General features: G+C 33.5%; 1 protein-coding gene and 1 pseudogene across 2 annotated transcripts in view; one reads left to right on the top strand and one right to left on the bottom strand.

The window, feature by feature from the left end:
* Window positions 1–650: 650 nt before the first annotated feature.
* On the top strand, window positions 651–769 carry LOC112469098 (annotated as a pseudogene).
* A 1,952-nt stretch (window positions 770–2,721) lies between these two features.
* SNX7 (sorting nexin 7) overlaps window positions 2,722–26,047 on the bottom strand; it is a 67,208-nt gene continuing 43,882 nt past the window's right edge. The window contains exons 8-10 of one of the 2 annotated variants that reach the window (XM_025038466.1): window positions 17,513–17,665; window positions 5,736–5,776; window positions 2,722–3,089 (exon numbers count right to left, since the gene is read on the bottom strand). In XM_025038466.1, coding sequence (XP_024894234.1) covers window positions 5,774–5,776; window positions 17,513–17,665 — 156 coding nt within the window. In that variant the 3' untranslated portion in view covers window positions 2,722–3,089; window positions 5,736–5,773. The remainder of the gene's footprint in view (window positions 3,090–5,735; window positions 5,777–17,512; window positions 17,666–26,047) is intronic. The other variant, XM_006919550.3, reaches the window with a different exon arrangement.

Here is a 26,047-nt window from a genome sequence, read left to right as displayed (position 1 = left end):
AGTCCTAAACCCCAGTACCTCAGAATGTGCTCCTATTTTAAAATAGGGTCTTTATAGAGATAATCAAGTTCAAATGAGGTCTTCAGGGTAGGCCTTAATCCATTACTATAGTGTGCCTGTGAGGAGAGAATATTTGGACACAGAGACAGGCACTCATTGAAGGAAGACGATGTGAATATACACGGGGAGGAGACAGCCATGTGACTGGAGTGGTGCATTACAATTCATAGAACACTAAGGACTGCCAGAAGATAGGAGAGACTAGAATCCTTCCCTAGAGCCATCGAGGAGAGGATGGTCCTGTTGGCACCTTGATTCCAGACTTCTAGTCTCCTGAACTGAAAGACAATAAATTTCTGTTGTTCTAAGCCTCCTCGTTTTGGGTACTTTATTATGGAAGCCCTGAGACTAATGCATGCACTAATTGAGATTTATTTATTATTTATGTATGATGTTTGTCTCCTCATAAGACTTTTGGCATACTGAGGGCAGGTTATATTTATTTTACTTATTATTATAGTTTATAGTAGCACAGATGATGGTCTCGGGCACCTGTTAGCAGTGTTATATTTGTGGAATTAGTGAATTATCAAATGAGTAGATGTACGGATGGTGATATTTGAATGCAGAGAGTTTCAAAAGATTTTTGAGTCTATGGCCATGCCACCCTGAACAAGCCCCATCCCGTCTGATCTCGGAAGCTAAGCAGGATCAGGCCTAGTTAGTACTTGGATGGGAGACCACCTAGGAAGACCAGGTGCTGTAGGTGTAAACATTTTTAAAAAATAAAGGATTATAAGCTGACAAGGTCCTTGCAATTTGTGAGGTCAACCAAGGGATGCCTCGCCTAAAAAAAAAAAAGAGTTTTGAATTTCAGATTGTTCAGATAAACCACTTAAAAGCAATAATTTAATCTTAAAATCGTAATCATAATACTTCACGTAGGAACAGAAAATCTTTTATGCATAATTATCAAATGCCTCATTTAACTAGCTCTGATTAGGTATTTAAATTGCATGTTCTGGGATGATTTCCCTCAAAATGAGAAAGCATTGTTCTTCTGATCTTACCAAAAGATTACCCTGTCATACTTTAGAATAAAAAATACAATCTCTTCAATCTCCATGATTTACATTAAGAGAAATATAAACAGGAACTATGGAAGTTCAATTTTTTTTCCCTTTTGAACTTATGTAATTATGGCCTTAAAGAGTTACACTAGCTAAAGTGATGATAAACACACACACATAGCTGCCCCATTTGAAAGGATCTCATTGCTCAATAACCTTATGAACACAAACATGAACACATTTCAAATCTGGGAGAATGGTAATACATGAAAAGAAGGGAGGACCATAAACAATAATAAGAATGCAGTTGGGTTCCTACTCCAGTGATTTCTAATTCATGTCTTTCTACTAATTACTATATACATTCACACACCACACATGCATACACACACACACTCATGGACATAAATATGCACTCAACTACGTATCTATATCTATATTCACATATATGCATCATATTCTGAACCTTTCTTAATATTATATACCTTAGTAACCATCATGCCCATTAGCTTGTTTTCTCTCAGGATATCCTGAATCCACGGATAGTCTGGAAGTTTTGAGTAACAAAGCTGATGCAGAATTTAATACTTTTTTTTTTTAGTCAAAGTAAGTAGTCAAAGTCAGCTGTGTATAATTTGTCCTTATACTTCCCAGCAATGTAGATCTGGCAGACTAATTTCCCCTTTCCACAGATGGGAAATTGGGGCCTATAATACTTAAGTAACAAGCTCAGAATTTTAAATGCTAAAATGTCTTTTCTTTTTACAGTATGCTCAGAATTTAATTCTACCTCTAATGACTCTAAGAGTTTATCCAAAGCCATGATTAAATGCACAGGAACATTATTTCTATATTTATAAGCTAGACGTCAGATTTGGGGTGCCAGAGAATCTGTTTCTGGACAACTTTCATTTCTCTATGAGGTTAGGCTGCTCTTGGTTCCCACTGCTATAACCCTACATCTGGTTTTCAAATAGAAATTAGCAAAGTTTCTTTCCTACTTTCCCCAAATTAGCAAAGATTATATAACCAACACATTCAGTTTTTAAATATAGCCATAAAATGAATTTATGATCAATTTTACTAGAACATAAGCCTCAAGAATGAAGTGAGTGTAGTGTCTTTTATTTTACTATAGATCACAAACACCTACAATTATGCCTTACAAATAGTAGACTTTAATAAATAAATGAGAGAATAACTTTGATAAACTGTATACATTAAAAAGTAAAAGCTAGATGTGAGTTGTGAAGACCACATAAAAAATACCAAAAACAATTTACTAGTGGGAATATGATTGTTTAAGAATTTTTAACTAATAATTCAAATAATAATTTAAATCTACCTTGGTGACTTTTTAAAAAAATATTGTGGAAAGCAATTACTTAATTTTAACAAACCAACTTTCAAACAGTTATCATTAATGTTTCATAATATTAAATCATTTTTATATTACTTCAAATTCCTAATGTCAAAGCAAACAGTATTTCAGAGAAAATAATCCTGAAATAAAGGTGAATGCATAATATATTTGTTAATATATGCTGAATTCATATTAGAATCTGCTTCAGAGGTCTGAGCTACTAGTAGAAAAGGAACACACCATAGCCAGTAGTTTCATATTAAACTTTTTATTAAAACCGAATCTTACAATATATTTTAAATGACATGTTCCACAAACAAATATTTAAGAAAAAAATTTTTATATGTAATTATTGGCATACAAATTTAAGAACATAATTAAAGCTAAGCTAAATATTTATATATATGTATATTTCAATTCATATCAATGATCTGGAATACCTGAGTTTCAAGTTGTTGGTTTTCCAGATAGTGTAAAACATTTTTCATCCACTTTATAAAGGATACAGCTCATCCAAAAAGAATAACTTTGGTTAATAGACGCTATCTCCCAAAGATCACACAGAAGTCCTTATGGGATTAAGGTTTATCTTCAGAGGTTTCTTCTGAGTGGAGGTCAGTCTGTGATGTAAGGAAGGATTCCCAGGTAGCAAGGCACTGAGTAAACAGAAACACAACATAAGGAGATCAGCAGTAGTTCAGTGTTAGTGTTAAAAGGATGAACAGACTCTTACATATCTGTTCCTAGAGCAACCTGCCCTACTCTGTCCTCCAATCAGTTTGCCAGAATCCTTGCCCTTTTCTATATATCTTAATTCTTAATGAGGAAAACTATTGCTCAATTAGGAGAAAACATATAGAAGTTTAAAAGATTAGTTGATCAGTTTGCTTAAATAATCCACTATTACCCCACTGTCAGGAGAGAAAAGAGCTCTGAGTTATGCAGGAAAAGAAGGACCATTTAGACCTGAGGAGGCAGATGTTAAGCATCTAGACAGAGGAGTGGTGATATAACCATGCCTTACTCAGATCTGAATCTCATTACATCAAGATTGAGTATGCATAAATTGATTAATCTCTATTACAGTTTCTTCGGCTATAAATAGTTAATTATAGTGCTTACCACTAAAGCACTTGTGAAAATTAAATTTACATAATTTGTATAAATCTCTATAAAGAATGCCTGGCACAAAGTAAGTGCTCAAAAAATTAGTAAATATTATTGTATGATGGTCTATTAGGATTGGGTGGTAAGATTTGATCATTAATGTGTCACAGGAAATGAAAAAGAATCAGAAGAGACTGCAGATGATGAGGACACACAAGAAAATGTGGCCTACATCATGATTTTGCCTAGGTCTGATTCTCCTAATAGCCTAGTCTCAGTTATCTGTATGAAGTTCATCTACGGAATAATTTTAATAGTTTATATAGTATATAAAGAAGAAGAAAGATAAGGATGACAGTATTTCTCATCCAAAGTAATGTGAGAAGACAGGAGAGCAACATTTTTAAAGTGGTGAAAGAAAAAATACCGTCAACCTAGAATTCTATGCCCAGCAAAAATACCCCTCAAAAAACCAAAGATGGAATGAAGATATTTTCAGACTTTCAAAAGCTACATAATTTATCACCGATAGACCAAACTAAATGTTTATTTATTTATTTATTTATTTTAAAAAAGGTCGATCCAGCAGAAAAAAAATGAGACCAGATAGCAAGATGGGTCCATACAAAGGAATAAAGAGAACTAGATGTGGTAACTATATAAATACATATATTTTTTTATCACTTAAATTTATTTAAAATATAATTAACTACTTAATTAATCATAGTAACAAGATCTTATGAAGCTTATAATATAAGTGAAATATATGAGAAAAAGAGCAAAGACCAGAAAGAAATGGGAGAATTATAAGTTCTTAAATGACAGGTAAAGTGATATAATATTACTTGAAGGCAGACTGTAAGTTACATACAATAAATCTGAAAGTAACCACTAAAATAACAAAACAAAGGGTTATCCTAATACACCAATAAAAGATCTATAATGAGATCATTAATTTTCTATTAATCCAAAAGAAGACATAACAAGAAAAATGGGATCAAAGAACAGATAGAATAAAAAGCAAACAACAAGATAATAGACTCAAACCTAACCATATAAATAATCAATTTAAATGTCAATAGCCCAAATACTCCAGTAAAAAACACAGATTGTTCTATTATATAAAAAACAAGATTTACTTATATTCTATTTATAAGAAATACACTTTCAATATAAAGACACAAATACATCAAAATTAAAAGGATGAAATATATATTATATATATTTTACATGCATATATAATATATATATACAAAACATGTAACATGTCAGAAGAAAGCTGGAATGGGCTAAAGTAGATTTCAGAGCAAAGATTTTTATCTGAGATAAAGGTCATTTCATAATGATAAAAGAATCGATTTATCTGGAGGATATAATTAAAAATGTTTACGCACATAGGAGAGTTAAAAATATATGAAACAGAAACTGATGGAAATGCAAGGAGAAAAACAAATCACATCTAAAACAGATTTATATATGTCTCTTTTAAAAAATTGATAGAACATGTGGACATCAGCAATAGCATAGAAGATTTGAACTCTACTCTCAGTCAAGTTGGCCTAATTGATATTTACAAGACAAAAGAGAATACACATTTTTTTATGTGCACATACAACATTTATCAAAATAGACCATATTTCAGGCTATACGAGAAATCTCAATAAATTTAAAAAGAGTCAAGTCATATGAAGTTTATTCTCTGAACATAACGAAATTAAATTAGAAATTGGTAATAAAAATATAACTGAAAAATTCCCAAATATTTGAAATGTAAACGAGACACTTATAAATAACACTGTGTCAAAGAAGAAATCAAAAGAGAATTTAGAAGTATTCTGAACTTAATGAAAACAAAAACACGACATATAAAAAATTTTGAAATGCTACTAAGACAAGACATAGAGAAAAACTTATACTACTAAATGCCTGCATTGAAAGAGAAGAAAGATCTTAAATAAATGACTTCAATTTCCATCTTAAAAATTAAAATGCAAAACAAAACAAACAAGCAAAACCAAATTAAACTCAAAGTAAGCAGAAAAGAAAAACCCAGAAAAGATCAGAGAATGCAAGAGAAAAGAGAAAAATAATATAGAAAAAAATCTATAAAACAAAATGTTGAACTTTTAAGAGGATTAATAAAATCGATAAACTTTTAGCCAGACTGATCATAAAAGAGAGATAATACAATTTACCAACTGTTAGAAATGAAAGGGTGACATCTCTTCAAATTCTACTGAAGGAAAAAAAGAAAATATTATTATAAACTTGATACATTTGACAACTTAAATAAAAAGAACCAATTCTCTGAATAACAAAAACTACTAACGCTCACTCCAGAAAATAACAGAAAACCCAAATGAATTTGAATTTGTTGTTAAATATCTTCCTACACAGAAAACTCAAGGCCCAATTGGCTTTACTAGTGAAGTCTATCAAACATTGAAGGAAGAAATCATATTAATTCTACACAAATTCTTTCAGAAAATTAAAGACATAGAAATGCTTCCAACTCACCAATGCTAAAGACATTACAAGAGAAGAAAACTACAAACAGATACCCCTCATAAACACAGATGGAAAAATTCTAAACAAAATTTTGGCAAATTGAATCTAGCAATTTATAAAAAGGATAATACATCATGACCAAATGGAGCTTATTCCAGAAATGTAAGACTGGATTAACATTCAAATATCAATCAATATAATTGACTGCATTACATGTAATATCATCTCAATAGACAGAGGAAAGGTATTTGTCAAATTACAATGTCCATTCCTGATTAAAAAAAAAAAAAAGTTCTCAGCAAGGTAGGAATAGAAAAGAATTTCTACAATCTGAGGAAGAACATCTACAAAAAAACTTACAGTTAAACTCATATGCAGAAAGGCATTAAATATTAGCAGTTATTAGTCTTATATTTCTTTTCAATGACAAGGGGGGAAAAGAAATTAAAACCAAGCTTTATAGATACTCAAAAATCTCCACCAAATTTTGAATTTAAAAGAGAAGGAAATACAAAAATATCTAAATACAAATAACTTTTAAATATCCGTGCATGGGATTTATAAAATACAGAAAACTATTAACTGAGACTGAAGGGCTGACAGCAGAACCACCACCTCCCCTGGGAACCTCATTTCTACTAGGGTTCTCTGGACTCCTCTGCAAATCCATACACAATCTACTCCTCGGTAACCCTGCGGGGGCCCAAAGAAATTATGCTTTCAGGAGCTATCATATCTTTTTAATAACTCTGTCAAACTATCATTTATGTAAACTTCTGAATGTTAAGGTAAAATTCAAAATAAAATTCTGAGCAGTCTCTTCTATTTAGAATTCCCATCAAATAAGTGATCCAAACTGCACCAATGATGGCATAGTCCTCATGTGAGAAACTTCTATCACAGTCATAATCTGCTTTAACTATCCTAGTTTAATAAATGTCTAAGAAAGATATTCAGTAGCCATTCATGCCGATTAGTGTTGTGAATTCACATTTCCATCTCTAAAGTCAATCCTAAAAGGGATGGTGAAACAGCAAAAGGGACAAATTAGTTACTTAACTATCTCCTTACCATCCACCATGCTGAAGGCAGAAAGCAATTGATGTATTTTGAAATATAGATTACGGAACATTAGCATAGAAAAACAGAAATAACATGGCAAGTACTATATGTAGATATGAATATTTGGTCAGGCATTATAATGGTTGCTTTATTACTTATTACCTCTTTTAAATCTCCCAATGACTGTTATGAATCTTATGTTACAGATGAAAAAGCTGAGGCTCAAATGGTTAAGTACATTTAAAATAGTACAAATCTGGTAAGTGGTATAGCCAGTACTCATTCATCAACAAATGGAGCATAACCAATCTCCTGAATGACCATGGGGGTACATTTAATAAGTCACTGAGTCATCAGGATGAGATACCTTTCTTCTACATAGTGGAAGAAGGACAATCTTGGAAGAAGCATAAGAAAGGGCATGACTGCACAGACACTGGGCTGATCAAATTTTAGGAAATGCTAGTTTTTCACTTGATTCTCTACATGCCTCTTAGAAATTCTTTATCTTTCCAGGAGCACATATACCCTTTGAAGATGACTGAGTTAATACATGCCAGGCATACAGAAAGTAGTCATCCTACAAACAGATGGGACCAAGATTTATGAAGAACAAATGAGGACAAAAATAGTGTTTCTATAGATAGAGTATAGCTCCCAATGGAAGCTTCCACATTTAAGAATTGATACTTTCTCAAGCTGGTGGGATATGAAGAGGTTCTGTCCCACAGCATGACTTCAGCAAAATCTTTTCCCTTCTTTGGGCCTGTTTACACAGTCACAGCGTAAGAGGGCCTGGACTATGTGTGTCTATTAAGTTTCATCCTGGAACTAAAAGCAAAGGTTTCCAGAGGGTAATTATGGCCAAAAAGAAGCTGGCAAAGGAGATCACATACGATTTATAAATATGCCTCGCTCGGCTTGGCTTGACACAGTGTTTTGGAAATTATCGAACGTAAAACTTTACCTCGCCCCTCAGTATTTGATATTTATAATTATCATTAAAAATAATTTCCAAAAATAAGATTCATAAACAAATGAGAAATATTCTTAATGACTACTGTTACTATTAGCAGTCTACATTTATTGAAACCTTAATTATGTGCTAGGCACTGAGTTAAGGTGTTTGCATATATTTTATCCATCTAGCAGCTTTGAAACTTATTTTTCCATATTGGTGATTTCCAGTTCAAGTGAAACAGGTGGTGACTTAAGGGATAAGCTGGTTGAGACTCCAGAAAGAAATGAAAGCTTTAAAATCATTTATTTTAATGACTTACTGGAAATATTAAATTGTGCTTCTAGAACTTTTCTTTCATCTTTCTTTATTCCATTGCACACGCACATACATACATACACATACATATACATATATACACATACATACATACATACACACATACATACATATTAATATCCTAACAGAGCTATGATGTGGGTTCTATTATTTTTGGCACTATGTAGATGAAGATACTGAGGCTCACTGAAATAAATAAAAGTCTTCAAGGTCTCTCAGCTCAGAGTCACAAGTTGTACCTGTCCAATGCCAGGTCCTTAGCCACCGTGTGATAACACCAAGATAAAGTTTAATACCTCCATAGGTATTGCTATCACGCTGTTCCTGGAATGGCTAATAGAAAATTTAGTTTCATCCAAATGACCACGTAAATCAAATACACAAAATATTATCTATCTATTTCTATGATAATAAAGTAAAATAACCATAAATTTGCCTAAAAAACAATGGTACCTATTATTATAAAATGTGACAAAAGCCAAACCTTACCACATATTTCTTTTAAAACCATAAATTTCCATATTAAGGTAAAAGTTGTTATGCTTCTAGTTTTTTCCACTAATCTAAAAGTACCTTTTAGTCAGTACCATGGGAATTGCATCTCTCTTAATAAACTAAAAATAAGAACCATGCCTGAATGTCCTCTAAGTATTTTATTGCTGTCTGAAATGATCTTGGGCACAGACATCATCTATACTTGAGGAAACACTGAAGCTCAAATATGTAAATATGTCTATACGAGGCCAGTATCATTGCAAAATAAATCACATTACAAAAATTGTAGGCAGTGCCTAATATGAGGGCAATGAGGTGTGCAACATCTTAGTAACTGCTTTTTATCACCTAAACCTAAGATTCAAAACAGTAATGAAAACTTTCAGGAGCTGCATTGTTTAAAGCTATTCAATGTAATCAATCCAGGAAGAAATTAGAAATGATATTGTTGGTAGAAGCAACTTCTATTAATTTTGCAGCAGCTCAAAATTATTCATAGATTTTATTTTTTGAAAAGTCTAACTTCAGCTTCTAAGAATCACCTGACAATTTATAATTTTAGAAACATCAATAACTTCAAAGTAACAGGGTATACAGTTTTTCTAAATATTACTTTTACATACCTCTCAAGAATAAAAGTAATGTTACATTCGTAAATGACTGCAAGAGTTAATGCAAAAGGACTCATTAGTGACAAACGCCATCTTGTGGTCCATTTTTAAAAATTATTTTGTACTATTAGTCTCCATTTTAAAAAATTATATTGTACTACTAATCTGTAGATCTGTAATTCAAGATATGGAGATAGAAAAAGCCCTTGATATCATTTATTCAATTCTACTTATTTTTACACATGGGAAAATTGGGGCTCCAAAAGGTCTAATATGTTGGAAATCTTTATAAGAAAAATTAATACAAGAGCCAAAATTTGAATGCGTATCCTTTCAACTCATACTTTTTCTATATTATCATTATTTTTGACTAATAACAAGCCAATTATATGAAATGTGTCCACTTCAAACACCAAACTTATCCATGTTTGTTTAACCATATACTGAAAGGACAGAAAACTGAAAAGAAGAGCACATTTACCTTTGTATTACTGGAAAATTATCAAGGTGCAGCCATGATATTTACGTTCATTATTTTAAAGCATTTCATGTTTTCTATTTTTATTTTCCTAAAGAGGAATGTGTGTGGATGGGAGGCGGGGGAACAGGAGGAGTATCAATACCTCTATTTGGCATAGAGAGGATATGATTAAGATTTTACAATAAGCTAGTGACAGGAATCCTGATGTCCAACTTCAATTTTTTTTATTAGTAAAACCATCTTCTTTTTCTCAAAGTCTTATATCATGCACTATATGCATGTTCATGTGCGTATTTTAAATCATTTCTTTTCTTTACAAGAATAACCATAGTATACAGTCTATCATTTATAAAGTACAATAAAAGTCCTTGATTCAGAAACTATGTTTTTAGAAATTATTTTACTCTAATATGTAACCTCCTATTCAAATCCCTGATTAACTTAACTAGAGAAAAACTTATCTAATCCAAAGGATGAGAAGAGACGTATACTGTCTATGCTATGGCATAACGGTCCATTTCACACCTAAGATTAACTTTATTTGTATAGATAATTGAGAAATATTATAGCACATATTATAACAGATTGGTGGACTTGTTTTTAACAGAAGTTTTTAAGAAAGCAGAAACCTGAAAAACAACAAAACCTTTAAGACTTATATGAAACATAATAAAAGATGTCCACAGTTATGTGGAAACATGAGCTGTACTATGGCTTTTAAATATGCAATTTCAGAACAGAAATCCTTACTTAATAAAATAATAGAATAGTTAATTACATAATACTTTAGAATTCTAAAAATGACAAACACTTGATTTTAAAGTTTCCTTAGAATAAAAATGATACCCTGTTACATTTAAAATTAATTCTATAACTGACATATATTATATAACACTTTACATATTTTATATAACACTTGAACATTAACTAGGTTATAAACTTTTAAATGAGAAAGGATAAGATTAATCATTAAATAATCAATAGCGTTGTCCTCTTTACTAAAAACACAAAGGAGAAATATCCTAGGTATCCAGCAGATTGCCATTTCATGGCATTAAGAAGATGAAAACTTAGTGTTTTCCTTTTGGTAGAGATTACCCTCCTTAAATGAATAGTCCATAGAAAAATTGTGTGATGTAGCCTGAATTTGCTAATCCAGACAGTCAGGCTTCCAGTGAGTCCCTCCCAGTGAGTAAGAAAGTAGACAATGTGAGCATAAGAATGTAATGGATTGGAAAATTGGTGTAAAAATGGATAGGCTGAGTAAATAACTAAGCGCCTTAGCCTCTCAGGCTGGTGTGTATGCTTTCCAGGAAATCTAATCTACACATAATGGGAATTTTTCAATCCTAAAGTGTATAATATAACATTCTTCAAAGAGTTCTTCTTTCCTGAAGGGCTGTGTTAGCACCATTGGGAAATCTATCTCCCTGGGGCCTAGGGATTAGGTCAGGCACCAGCTTTAGTAAATGTTATGAGGCATGATTGTTAAAAATACCCTGATGTGGACTCAAAAATCCCTGTTTTAGATAACTCTGAATTATTCCAGCTCTCGCCAACTTCTATGTTCTTATGATTAGGAAAGGGAGTTGAGTGAGACACAGTAACTTTAAAGAAAGTGTATGTTTATTCAATTTCATCCTAAGAAACTGTCAGTATAAAAAATAATTTAAATAGTTCGATACAGACCATCTATTATGCCTCTGTTCCAACATTTCAAAGGAAAGCTCAAAAACTACTCATAATTTTGGGGGATCAAAATTATACTAAATAACTCTATGTGGGTTATTAATCCTCTACCACTCCCATCCTTCTCTTGAGGAAGGCTGCTCACAAAAAGTTGAGCTGCATTACGTGATTCTTTTTACTGATTTTATTAGAAGTTATTAATTCCTAATTTTCTTCCTTCCAAAAAGGGCCTTTGCCTTTCATAGTTCATGGTCCACAAGTGTCATCGTGCCTGGTTCTTTAACTGCTTCACTCCTTTGACTTCTTAGAATTGGCCATTCTTCTTATGTCATATTCTCTTTCAGAGTCTGTGACTTTGAAATTATAACTAACTTTTCAATAACTGTTAAAAATGACTTCACTAAATTCTGGGGAATGTGACTGAGAATGGCCAGGGTTTCCTTCCCTTGCTTTGGTACTTTCTCCCCAGGTCTCTGTCATGTAACACAACAGTTCCTCTTTGTTGGATGGAACTAAGCCTACATTCCTTGTCATTGCTTCTTTTAATTCATAGAGATGAATACAAAATCCATAATTTACCTGATTCCCAGTTTTTTTTTTGAAAAAAATGAAGTTTCAGACAGAGATCTAAATGCCACCCATCAGAATCTTGCTTGGTTGGCAGTTTTATAATCATTATCAATATAGATTAACCTCTTAAATTCACAATGATCAGGAACTATCTTTACTTAGACCAGGGTGTTGTAAATATTCGCAGCATTTACAAAATGTTTCAAAGTATGTGATATGCCATTGACTCTAAAGCAATTCTTTATTAGAATTTATTTTATCATTCCCAAACATAAGAAGGAATACATTTCTAAATAAATATAACTATATTTAAAGAACTTCTAAGACAGTCAGTGATCATCCATTACTTATTGCTATGATATCAATATTTTTAATTTCTCTAATTTTTAAATGGTCCATAAAGCGCTGGACTTGGATTTTAGGAAAGCATTAGCTGTATTATTCATTTTGCTAGATGGTATACTCTTGTCATAATTTTTTTTCTTCATTTATCTTCCAGAAAATATAATCGTTATATTACACTATAATTGTTATTATACACCATAATTGATTTTTTGCTTCCTAGATTTTCATGTAGATACAGATATTTATATTATCCAGTACTGACAGACCCTTCTATTAAGTCTGTTCACTATAATTCAGGTAAATAAAACTAACTTAAGTATTCTACTATTAAAAAATTAATAAACTGTAAAGCTGTATTAAATAAAGAAAAATATATATGATTATTATCTATGTTTATTATTTTTCCCTAATAAACTGTAACCTAATAGCAAAATCTAAATTTGAATTTGGATGCTCTGTAGTGCTTACCACATGGTTTTGATGCTAAGAGATTCTTAAATGAATGATTTTCATGAGGCAATTGACATTCTTAGATAAGACTGATAGCATTTGAAATGAAGTGACCTCTGATCTGGTTATTTCTTGAAATTCTTAAAAAAAGTTTTAAAAGTCTAACGTTCATAATTATTTTTAATAGTATTATTTAAGAGCAAAAAAACAAAACAAATGCTCAACTATTAGTTCTCTTCACAGATAAATGTATATTAACATGATGTATTATATGAAGATTATGTCATTATATAGAAAAGTATTTTAAAAAGTGAAAAATGTGGAAATCAAAATAATATATGTCCACTGTAATCATGACACAAAATACATAAGTAACCATATATTTTTATGTTGACACATTCAGAAAGGGCCATGCAGAAATTTAAAAATATTTACATACGAACATAGCAAATTGTTTTTCTATAATTATATTGAAATGTACCACTCTCTAAGAGAAAAGGTTATGGGCAGTTTTTATTTCTTCTTTATATGTTAGTGTACTTAGCTTTTGTTGCTCTTATACTTGTTTGTTTTTAGTGTGCATTTATTAATTTTATAACCAGAGAAATAAGGCTATGAAACAAGGACTCGATGCACTAAAATTCTAAAATCAGGTTGCAAAGGAATAAATTATATTACTTTAAGTATTATGTTCACTTAATTACAAACTGATTTATTTGGCAAAAATTAACATTGTAATCTTTTCATGATTATGATATTAAAATTAAAGTTTCAAAGAGTATATTTTTTTAATTTGTAATACCTACCAAGGATCACTTCCTTTCAAATCTCTTCACCATCATCATAATCATCATCACTATCATCAGCAACAATAACTACAAAAACAGATACTGCTTTATACCTACTAGGAAACAATTAGAAAATTTCCATGCATCTTATCCAACATGGCATTTTTTATGATTTTAGCATTCATTCATATTATAGCGAGAATTAATTTTCTTTGACTATTTGGGTACCAGTATATTTTGAAATTATTCACCCATTTCAATTGGATTTTGAGGTTTATTGTTTTGGTATCCTTGTTTGTTTGTTTGTTTTTTTAAAGACTTGATAGATGTAATCTTAATTATTGGTCGTACAGGACAAAATGGTAATAACCTCATTTTATCTATTAGCGTTTATTTGTAGATAACTATTCTATATTTGGTGTCAACTGTCTCCAACTAACTTCACACATCAAAGTACATTTTGATATGACAATAATTGGCTTCTGATATAGACCTCTACCTTATATTTATAATCTGATTTTTCTCTATCACTTTGATATTTAAATTTTGATATAAACAAGCTGTGACCATTTCACTTCATAAGAGAAGTCCAAAGGTAAATGTTTATACCCTATTTCATCTATCATACTAGAAACAAGCCCCTTTGGGGATTTATCTTTGCAAATGTTGATGGAAAAAAAAACTATTTCCATAAATATGTGATTAAATTTAAAAAAAGAATGGAAAGATTCTGGAACATTTCACTTCCCTGTGTATTTGAGATATTCTGAAGTTAACAGATAACAGCAGACTGTTACTGTTTCAGGCCATAAGTCTGTGTGCTAATTAGGAAGCCTTGATTATTTAAAAGCTCCAACTTCCTGATTATGCTTGGACTGATGTGCCAAATCGGTTTAAAGTTATTCATTCAGGAAAAAAACCAACCAATAACTAAAGCTGTAGGGGTCTTTTGAAGTTATAATAAAGAAAACCAATAATTCCTACAAATTTATATATCTAAGATGAAGTACAGGATACATATTTAGTAGCAGTTAGAACTATAACTCACTTGGAGAAAAGCATTAAAAACATAACATACTGATATAAATTGCTGTGAAGAACAAAATTTGTGATAAGGCAATATGGCACAGTAATGCTAATTTAATTGTTTCTAAGAAAACAGTATTTTGTGTAAATGGAATTCAATCTATGAGAATGACAGATATATGTATTTATGTGAGAAGTATAGCCAAAACTCAAATATTTCTGTTGGAGTTCTATGGAATGGCTATGAACGGTCTCTTAAAAAATAAGCAGCTCTAACTTAGAAAAGTTTTGCAGACCTTACCATTGAAAGAAAAACACAGTATGTGCCATTTGCCATATGACATTTTTTAATAGATTATTTCAGCTGATTGTCACAATGATCCTGTAATGTCAATATGGACAGGTGCTATTATAAAGGGGAGGTGAAATTATTTCTGTGGATTTAAACAGTTAAATGGTAATGAAGCCTATTGTGGTAAATGTGCTTTATTCAACAGAAATGTTTTAAATCATTTTAAAATCTGAGATTTATGGGAAATTCCTTTTAGATACTTGAATTAACTTAAGGTTGTTAATGTAGAATAAGAAATTAAGAAAGATATAGAAAATAATCTTTCTAATTCTACCTACTAAAAAAAAAAAAAATCACTTGAACATGTCCACCAATCTCTAGCCGACTGCCATGAAACCCCAGGCCAGTTCACACCTGTCTTTGCTGCTGCAACGTCTCCTGCCTACTCTCATCACGTCCCGCTTTGCTGCACTCTGACCCATACAGGACCAGAGTGATCTCTCTACAAGGCAAGTCTGAAAGATATTATCGCTTTCTTGCTCAAAACCCTTCAATAGCATTTCCCGTTTCTCTTGGAATGAAACACAAAAGACAATATATAAGGCCTTCTTCAGCCTAATGGGGTTCAGGACATGCTACCCCAAAATATGGCACCTTGTCATGTTGAATATTTTAAGCTGAAAGAGTTTGAGAAGCAGAAGCAGGAAGGTCACTTTGAACTTCTCCCAACCCTTTCCTCTAATGCGGGTCATAAAACCCTCACAGAGAGTTGCTTTCTCTAACCCAAAGGACAGGAGCATCTGAACTCTGAAGGGACACCAAGGAGACTAACAAACAGGCCTTGCTGAGCTTCCCCCCAGCTGGCTACACTTACCTCACACTCCTTAGCCTGTGATCATTCTACATGACTGCCCACTCTTCATCAAACCCAGCATAAAAATACTCAGGTCTGTCTCTTCTGATCTGCATTTGCTTACAAAGGCTCCAGTGTCATAAAGAACTTACATTAAACCAATTTGTATGCTTTTCTCCGTTAATCGAATTTTGCAGTTTAATTGTCAGACCTAGCCAGGGACCCTTAGGAGATCAAGGAAAACTTTTTCCTTCCCTATAAGCTTCCTTTTCAGCTCAAATCACCTCTACTCCTTCATCCTTCAAAAAAGAACGTGTTCTCTCTCACTTTTGTGCACGAATTTTCTCTGCCTGGAACTCTCTCTCATCCTTATCTGGCGACCTCTTACTCATCTTTCAGACATCAGCTTAAACATATCCTGTGAAGAATCTTCCTCATTCCTTCTGCATCAGGTTAGATGCTCCCGCAATGTCTTTCTATCCTGGAATTTATTATACTTTATTACAGTCATTTGATTTAATTGACTATTTTCCTTGCTGACTGTAACTGCGTCACCAGCATGCTGTGGTCTCTCCAGGGTCCAGCACAGTGGCTGGTGATAGTAGGGACTTCGGTAGCTCTTGTTGAATGAAAATATCAATATCAGTTAGCTAATCTTTCAAAATATACAATGTTTTAAAGTATCTTTAAACTTATAGATATTATAGACTGTAAAGCTTAAAATAATTTTCCTAATGTATCAACATCACATGTTCATTAATTCAACTAGAGATGATGTTAAAGATGTATGTTTAACATATATCTTCTAGGAAATGTTTGGAACATTCTGAATGAAGAAAGTGACATTATCGACTTCATTTAAAATAATAACTACCTTAGGGAACTGTTCGTTGTAAAAATACAATAATCATTTGAATAGCAAAAAAAAAAAGAAAAAAGAAAAAAGAAAAAAGAAAAGAAAACCCAGCATGTATCTTTGATTTTTTGAATAGCAATGGAAAGCAAGATGAGGATGGCAGGGACATAAGGGATAGGACACGAACTGATTTCCTGTCCATTCGAATCATTGTTTCTTCCTCACTTTGCAAACCTTTTATTTATATAGAAAAGGGAGAGGAAAAGGAAATGAGATAGGAGAATCGTAAGGAAGCGTTATCAAATGCTTTTGAAGAATTCGAATCCTTCCAAAACTAGAAAGTGAGGGGAAAATAAACAAAACAAAATGGTAGCATAATTGCCACGTCAAGTGCAGCTCCGATTAGGCGCAGGGGGCGAGCCGCGCACGGAGAAAACTCACTGTTTCTCCTCCACACGAACACGTTTGTTTCAGGGGGCGGGCTCAGCATTACTCTATTAACTGGCGACTCCACTGGCACTGAGCCACCGAGAGGCTTTTGAATGTGACACTTGGTTCCTTATTAGACTCTTTCAACACAGGACAGATAGAAAGTAAAAGAGAAGATAACTTTTTAAAAAGTGAAACAATATCAAATATCCCTAATTACCTGCTCATAATAGTGGATATTCTCCTCCGCCATGTCTGCAAACGCTGACTTGATATCGTTTTGCATATTTTGTTTCCATCTTTCCCAATCTGCTTTCAGGGCGTTATTAGCGCATTCCACTTTGTCTTCAAGTTTTCCTATCTCTTCTGTAAGCTAAATTGGATCACAAAAAAAGAGAAATTGATCTATGTATTCTTTTCATTAAGTGAAATCATTGAATCTAAGCTGAACATTTTATCAAAACAGTTTAAGAATAACTTTTTTGAAAAGTCACCAGCATTTACTGTGTGTACGAACTTGGTAAAGTAAGAACCCTGATTCAGTCAGCAGTGTCCAGCAGAGTTCTAAGGTCTGCTGGCCCTGGCAGCTCTCTCAAACTTCAGGTGTCATTTCACTATTTATAAAACAAAGGAAATTGAACTACAAGTTATCTCAAGATTCTTTTGCACTAACACTCACATTCCTCAAGCTCATTTTTCAATTGTTTTTAGCAGATTGCTCAATTAATTAGCATATTATGACTTCTGTATAGATTAGGTAGTCCAAAATGAAGGCCAAAGGGATCAGTCTGTCAAATTTCACTCACATAGCTGGTGGAATAGGTGCCTGACACCTATTCCATGTGCCAAACGACAGCCTTAGTGTGACATTTATACCTCCTCCCCACCTCGCCCACCAGCCTTTGAGCATGTAATCCATCAATCTATTGTTTTATATTTGGCATTTTTATATTTACATAAATATTTATATACTTATACATATTTTATATATACTTAGATTTATTCATATATTCAACATATATTTATTAAGTGTTTTTCTAGGAGAGAAAGAAGATTTGTAAGCCATATCGGCACAACGCCGGGATTAGGAAGACTGATAAATTAGAGTAACCCCAATTTAACTCCCACTTCTGTCTTTTACAAGCTATGTGACATTGGGTAAGACTACCTGTTGAGGGCCTAGTTTCTTCACCTATGAAATGAATCTAAAAATAACAATATTTATCACATAGGAATTTTTATAAAAATTACACTAGATACTGAACATTAATTAATTTGTACAGTGCCTGCCAATTTGCTTACTGTTACCTATTATTATCACCACCACCATCACCACCATTACCATCACTACCATCAAGTAATCATCATACATAGTTGATGAAACTGAAGCTGATTCCCTATTCTCTTCCAGTATTTTGGTCTCTGGAAATATGCCATTTCTCTGCCAAAGTCTAGGTCTTAAGTCAATTTCTAGTGCTATTTCTTAACCTAGTCTCACCATTGTGGAAGATGATGCATATGCTTTAAGTATATATGATCACTTCTTGACATTTTTTACACTTATATCTGAGGTTTTTTCCTTTGATCATTTCATCATTATCTTGGTTAGAATATGAGAAAATAGACATGAGGTATTTCCTCAACCTGAATCATCTTCCTATAATTTAATTCTGGAAAACTCTAATTGATAATAAGCACAAAACACCTAATTCAAACTAAAAACGATCTGGACTCTATCTTTCCTAACAATTTACAAAAGCATAATATTATTAGATGTCCTTTTCCTTAGCTGCTTCAGTTTTAGCAAGTTCTTTGATACAAGGAACTATGACTTCAGATGGTGGCGTCCATACACACTCAGTAAAAGTTAACTGAGCTGGGAGAGTAGGATGGGTTCGAACCCCTGCAGGCCAAAGAAGGCCCTCTGGTGCTTTGGTGCCCCTCGAGCCACACAGTGGGTGCCAGTCACTCTCAAGCTCAGAAATTCAACTCAGGTTCACTATTACAAAACAGCATGGAGAAGGCCCAGTTAAAAAGGATTAAAGCTTGAATAATTCCTTTCGCAAATACTGGAAGTGATCTGGCCCTCTGATGGCGGGAAAACTGAAGAAGCAAGCAAGGTCTCCCCTCCCCCGCCCCTCACCCCCAGTAAAATGTTGTAATACCAGAATAAATAATAAAAGATTGTAAGCTATTAAAAAAAGATTGATACTTAAAGGCAAGCCTAATGGGTAATTTCTAGTTTCAGTTATATATAGCTAGAGATTAGCCACAAAGTTAAATGAAAACTATTAATATCAAAGGTTCAGGCAAACAAAACAGTGTCCTCCTCCAATAGTGAGTCCCTACTACAGACCAGTAACAGCAGCTATAATAATGACCATTTGTCGCCTTTCTGCCAGGGGCCACTGCATTAAGCTATATACTTTACATAGATTATTTCATTTAATCTGCATAATAATGTTGCAATTTTGGTATTATTATCTTCCTTTTACAAGCCGGGAAACCAGGAGAAAGAAATGAAAGAGGTCACATAGCTTTTTGTGGCATAATAGAGATTCAAACCAAGGGCTGCCTGAGTTGAAGCACATGCTTGCCCGTGGCTCCCAAGGTTGAACTGATTCAGCTCTTACCTCGAGGAGTTTGTAATCTGTTAGAATACAGATATGCAAAAAATAAAACAAAAACCAAAGGCTATAATAAAAGTAGAATGTGATCTATATGATAATGGGGAAAAAAATTAAAGTGGTATAGAAAGCTAAAGAATGAAGTATTCATTCTGACTGGGGAAGGGGACACTTTGATTGTTAATCCAGTAGACAGGGACCAGGACAAGGAAACATCTGGATGAGGATATGACATAAGCAAGACCACAGAGATGGTATGCTATGGAGTGTGACAGAAGAATGGAGAAGAGGTAGGTTTAGAGTCCGGAGGTGGGCGAGGAGAGACAGGGGCAACGCAGCTGGACAGGCTGAGTGCAGACTGTCCACTAGAGGGTGTAAATGACATGAGCAGGAAACGCATTCTGCAGGAATTAGTGAGCCTTGGAAAGTTTTGACCAGGGCAGACCTGTACTTCAGACAGATTCCTGAGTCAGAGATATGTAGGAACGGATAAAAGAGAAAGGGAGGAGGAGGAGAAGGAAGGAAACCAGTTAACCTGCGTTGGAACTATGGAGACAACAACGGAAGATGATGAAGAAGATTTGGTTCATTCCCACTCACTACTCATCTCGCAGCGTTCACTCGGCAGCCGTCTAGTCTGTGCTAGCAATTAAGATGGAGAGTAAAGAAATGACCTTGCCCTCAAGGACTCATGCTTAAGGGGAGAAATAAAAAAGCAACTCGATAAAGAAAATGTGAAGGGCACTTCCCCTAAAGCGAACAGCAGGCGTGCAGTCCTAGAAGCATGCTTACTTTGAAGTTTCTGAAAAACTACAGGTGGTTCATTAAGGTTGGCATTTAGAGTGTGAGGAGGGGAACAGCAAAAGGCGAGGAAAGAGAGCCAGGCGGCTGCAAGGTCCTAAAGAGGATTCCATGAGGGCGTTTGGGTTTTAATAGAAGATGAATGGAATCACTGAAGGAGCGTAAGGGGAGGGTGCAGTAGTAACAATCAGATTCCTGATGCCAGATACTGAGAGAGGAGGGAGATCAAAATGCTAGGAGGCAGAATCAATAGGATTTGGTCATTGTCTATATGTGAGCTTTGGCAGAAAAGTAAGTAATGCTGATCAGGTTAACTGGAACAACAGGTGGGGTGGAGTGAGACGGGGAAGGACGGCCCGGAGGCAACAGCAGCAGTCCTGCAGGGTGACGTACACTTCTTCATAAACATTCAAAACCACTCGGCTGCACACAGGACATCCAACACGTTTTGGAGGTCAACAGTTCCGATTACCTTTAAGTTCCGAAACTTCCAAAGTGACTTTGCCATAGTAATTTGGGTGGTTTGGGCAAGTTTGGAAGTGAGATGGCCATACCAATTACATATAAGCACAGCTGAGTATTTTAAATAATGAAAAATTATAGAGTTCTTTTTTTGTCTGAGGAAGAGAAGTAAAACTGTAGGCAAACTACCCAGAGCAGTGTTTTGTATCTCAGAGCAGTTGCTGTGCAGTTCTAATCTTTTGGGTAAGACCACTCTTAATTACCTGTTCCTGCCCCCAACCCCCACCCCCTCCGCCCCATTAGAGTTGACATTCATTATCACTGAGAGAACCTGGGCTCTGAGGTCCCACACTGACTATGTGATCTTAGATGAGCTCAGTTCCTTGATGGGCTGCTGTTTCCTCATCCATTAAATGAGGGAAAAAAATCTACTTCATAGAATTGTTTTGAATAATGTGTTAGCAAAATGCCTGGGACGTAAGCATTTAGCACATTTAGGGTTAGAGTGGTACTCGAAAATAATTATGAAAGAATAATTGTTAGGGTCTCAGAACTGTCCTGACTTTATCTTCCCAATCACTCACTTGTATCTTAGGGAATCCTTAGTGAGGACCTGTGTAAAAAAGGAACAACAGTCACAGGAGAAACAAAGAGATACTTTATTAATAACTCGGAAAGCTCCTCCAAACTCCCAACGGTGTTGGTGGCTGGACTGGACAATGTCCAGACCAAAAAGCCTATGCAAGGACATTCCATCAGGCCCTTCTCCGAATTAGATGGGCAGAGCCAAAAAGTCCAGAAATTACCTCCATTTTAGGGACCTGGGTTACCTTGTCACATCAATAAATTATTCCATGCTAATCCAAGGAATATTAGTATCTTGCCAATTATGGAATGATAAAATCCTAAAATAAAAAATGCAAACGGACATTTTCCCCTTGATTCGGAGGGTACGTTAGAGCATACTTCCTAGTAACTAAAACTCCTGTCCAGCATCTTAAGAAGACACACTATACTTTCAAATATTCTCTTAGGCCTTTAGTCTTTCTTATTTATCAGAGATTAGTGATTACTTTTTAAAAACTATATTAGTTCATTCAACAACTATTTGTTGAGCACTCACTATGTGCCAAGCACCATGCCGGGCATGGTGCCCCATGTGAAATATTTCCTTTCTTTTCTCATTCAATTTTTTGCATACTAATTTTATAGAGGCAAATCTTTTAACATCTGGAAGTTCTCTTAATTCTGATATAATTTCATGATGAGACCAAAATGGAACACCTTAACTAGTGTGTTTCTCATACGACATGAACACTCAGGGATGTTCTGGAGGGTTACCAAAGTCATGAATAAATATGCCACAACCTTGTTATAGATGCTTCGCAGAAGCCAAATAAAAATATTTTTAAATTAACATAAACACAAATTTATTACAGAGTAGTGATATTCACATGAAACTTAAGAACTTTCAGGCTTACACTGGCCACTGACTGGTCTCCCTCAGACTACTGAAGTACATGTTCCAACTCTCCTATACCAAAGAAAGTAACTGCTTTTGGTAAAAATGTTTGAACTACACACAACATAAAAATATGTGTTAGAAACAAATCTGCTCGACTGCTGAACTATATATTTAATAAATAATTAATACACTTGGCACGATAATTCTAGGGGAGTTATGATTATCAACAGTTTTGTCAAAGTATAATTTATAAAAAATTACAGATTGAGAAAGCAGCTTCCTCACAGTCTATTTCTGCGGGAATAGCTGCCAGGATGATGGAAGAAAGTATCAAACTTTTTCCAATATAGTGCTGCTAAAGAGCAATCTAGGAGGAATTTCGTTTGCCTCTCTGAGAAAGAACCACCTTTGCTGACTATTTAATCAAGCATCCTTTATCACTTATCCCTGATATTATAATCTAGAACTGATGACAAGTAAGCACCCCTTCTCCTCACTCTATGGCCGTCTCTATCTAAAAGCACAGCAGTAAGGCCATGTGGGCAGCACAATTAACAGTAAGAGTCTCTCCAATATCATGACTGAGCCTATGATGTCTAAGCAGCTTATGAGGGTCTGATCCTAATGTATTATAGGAAGAGTATTTTTCTACATTAACAAATAATGGTAACCTCACACAAATTATTCTAGTGTGTAGAAATTTGTGATGCTAGCATGACCTTGATCCAAAAACTGACATTTTGGGTACAAGCAATGGTAATTACAAATCATTTTTTTCCCCCAGCTTTACTGTGTATGTTTAGAGTGTACGACATGATTACAAATCATTCTTATTCAGAAATATAGATACAAAGGTCCTAAAAAATTGGGCAAGCCAAATTCAGCAAGGACTATGCTGATTTTACTCTAGGGAATCCAAGGATGGTTAAAATGAAGAAATATCAGTGTAAATCACCACATTAAGTGCATAATGCAGAAAAATCATACAATTTTATTAGTAGATATGGAAAACCATGCAATAAAATTTGACACCCACTTATGAATCAACCTCTTATCACATAGTAGATAAGAACTGCCTCAACGTGATTTAAATACACACACACACACACACATTTATATACACACATATATAACTATAGCAAACATCATTACTAATGGAAAAAATCTTGAAGGCATTTACTTTAGAATCAGAAATAATACAAGTAAAATTATAATGCATTTTCAGCCAGTTCAATAAGAAGTAAAATAAGGTAATAAAGCACAGCGATTGAACAAATGAGACAAAACTATCAATATGCACCCATGATAAGATTTTCTACAATAGTAAATCCCAAAGGGTCTATAAATTATTCAAAATAATTTAGAAGATTGCCGGATATAAGATAAATATGCTAAAGTAAAATATATTTATTTCTAGGCTCTAGCCATAAAGTTAGAAAATAAAACTTTTTTAATTTATAATTTATGATAAATACAAACAAAAAGTGAAGTAGTTAGGAATAAACTTATCAAAAAATGTAGAAGACCTTTTGGAAAAAGCATTTTTTAAGCTTATTACGAGATATCAAAGAAGACTTGAATAAATAGTGAGGTATCTGAAAAATTATTCTATTTTAAATCTTCTAGCTAGTTTTCTTTTAATTTCAGCTTAACTACCAGTTCCTCAGATAAGCCTTCTCAAGATACCATTTTTGTACAAAGTAGATTCTTTTTAGCTATCTCAGCCCACCGTTCATTTCCTTAACATTAATTAGAATTATTTGTCTATGTACTTTCTCATTGAAATGCAAGCTGCACTAGGTGGGGCCGCATATCTATCTTTTGAACATATATTCCCAGTGCTTTTACTAAGTGGGAATTTGATAAATATTTGTAGAATAAATGAATAATTTTAGAAAAGTAAAATATTACTAATGAATCTAGGTTTGTTTCCCTACTGGCTTTCTAAGGTTTATTTCTTTGCATTTTAAATACCACAGAAACTTATAATATGCCTATACCTAACCCTAAAGGCATAAATCATCAAAATTTTTGAGCAAAACAAAACAATTTGAGGATAATAGCTATTCTTACTTAAAAATAATCTTCATTGTTTTCTTTTTAAAATGGCTTCTCTATTATTTCCTTTTATGGAATAAAATCAACCATTCAATCTATTTATTCAAATGCTAAAAATTTCTCTCCATAATCAGAAAAGCTGAGAAATTATCATTTCGAAAAGTTCTTGAAAATAATATACCTAAATAAAAAGATTTAGATTGTCACTCCATCAGAAGACAAAAGAAAATTCCAAAATTCAGTTTTAATCTGACAGCTACCTCTTCTTAACAAGTATTAATTAAATTGCAGGGGAGAAATAAGAGGGCTCTTAACAATAAAATTATATTATTTTCTGATCTGTGAGAGAGGTAAGATGTGTCTTAAGAAATTAGATGCTTGATTATACAAAGCTGCTCAGGCATACATGTGATTACTAAGTAGTACTTTTTTTTATATACTTCACAATGCATACTTTTCTTAAAAAGTAGAAACCTCTCTCTCTGAAACCCATTGCCTATTTTGTTATCCAAATGTAACTTGTTCAGTAAAACACAATGCTTTTTCTAAAAATGACAAACTGAGTCATAAAATGCCACAAATGTTGTTGACACATCACCGTTCAAATCAGCATCTCCAACACCATTAACATCTCTTAAAAAAAGAATAACCATGATTTCCTATTACATCGGAAGCAACAGAAAGCCAGGTATTTAAATGGTCCCATTTTAGGAAATACAGCCTTCTCCTTTGAGTCCTCTGCACAACAGCGGCACAAAAAACATACATTCAACTAAAGAGAATTCATTTCTTTCTAGGTGCTTCAGTGAGTCTATTAATACATACCTTTCAAAAAGATGATGTACCACCTTTAAAAAATCAAGGTCTCTTAACCCTCTACATACGATAATTTCTTGTATTTGATTCTGAAGAACATAATCTAAGCTTAGAAAAGCAATATGCTACATTATCATTACGTTGTACTGAGGTTAGAAAGTGTTTTGAAGCCAAAATCTAAACTTATTTATTTTACTGGCCTTCACATGCTATACAATTTTCTGTCATGAAATATTTTTATTCTATTCAGTGCTTAACTGAACAACATCTCACACATTATCTCATTTAATTCTCACAATACACCTATAAGGTAAATATTATTTTTCCCACTTTACCAACAAGAAAAAGTAACCAAACCCAGGTTCTCTACCTTGTGAGCCAACTCCCAGGAAAAAGCTTGCTTTCCAAAGCCTAGGAATATGATAAATCAAAATGTATCTAATTTAGAGATATGGCACTATGCTAGAAGAAAAACTACTGGTTCTATTCCTTGTGGAAATATGATTTTTTTTTTTAGAAGTACTGT

This window comes from Pteropus alecto, unplaced genomic scaffold (genome assembly GCF_000325575.1).
Source record: "Pteropus alecto unplaced genomic scaffold, ASM32557v1 scaffold106, whole genome shotgun sequence".
NCBI lineage: Eukaryota > Metazoa > Chordata > Mammalia > Chiroptera > Pteropodidae > Pteropus > Pteropus alecto.
The sequence above is the reverse complement of the archived record's forward strand: the minus strand, read 5'-3'. Positions and strand labels throughout refer to the sequence as shown.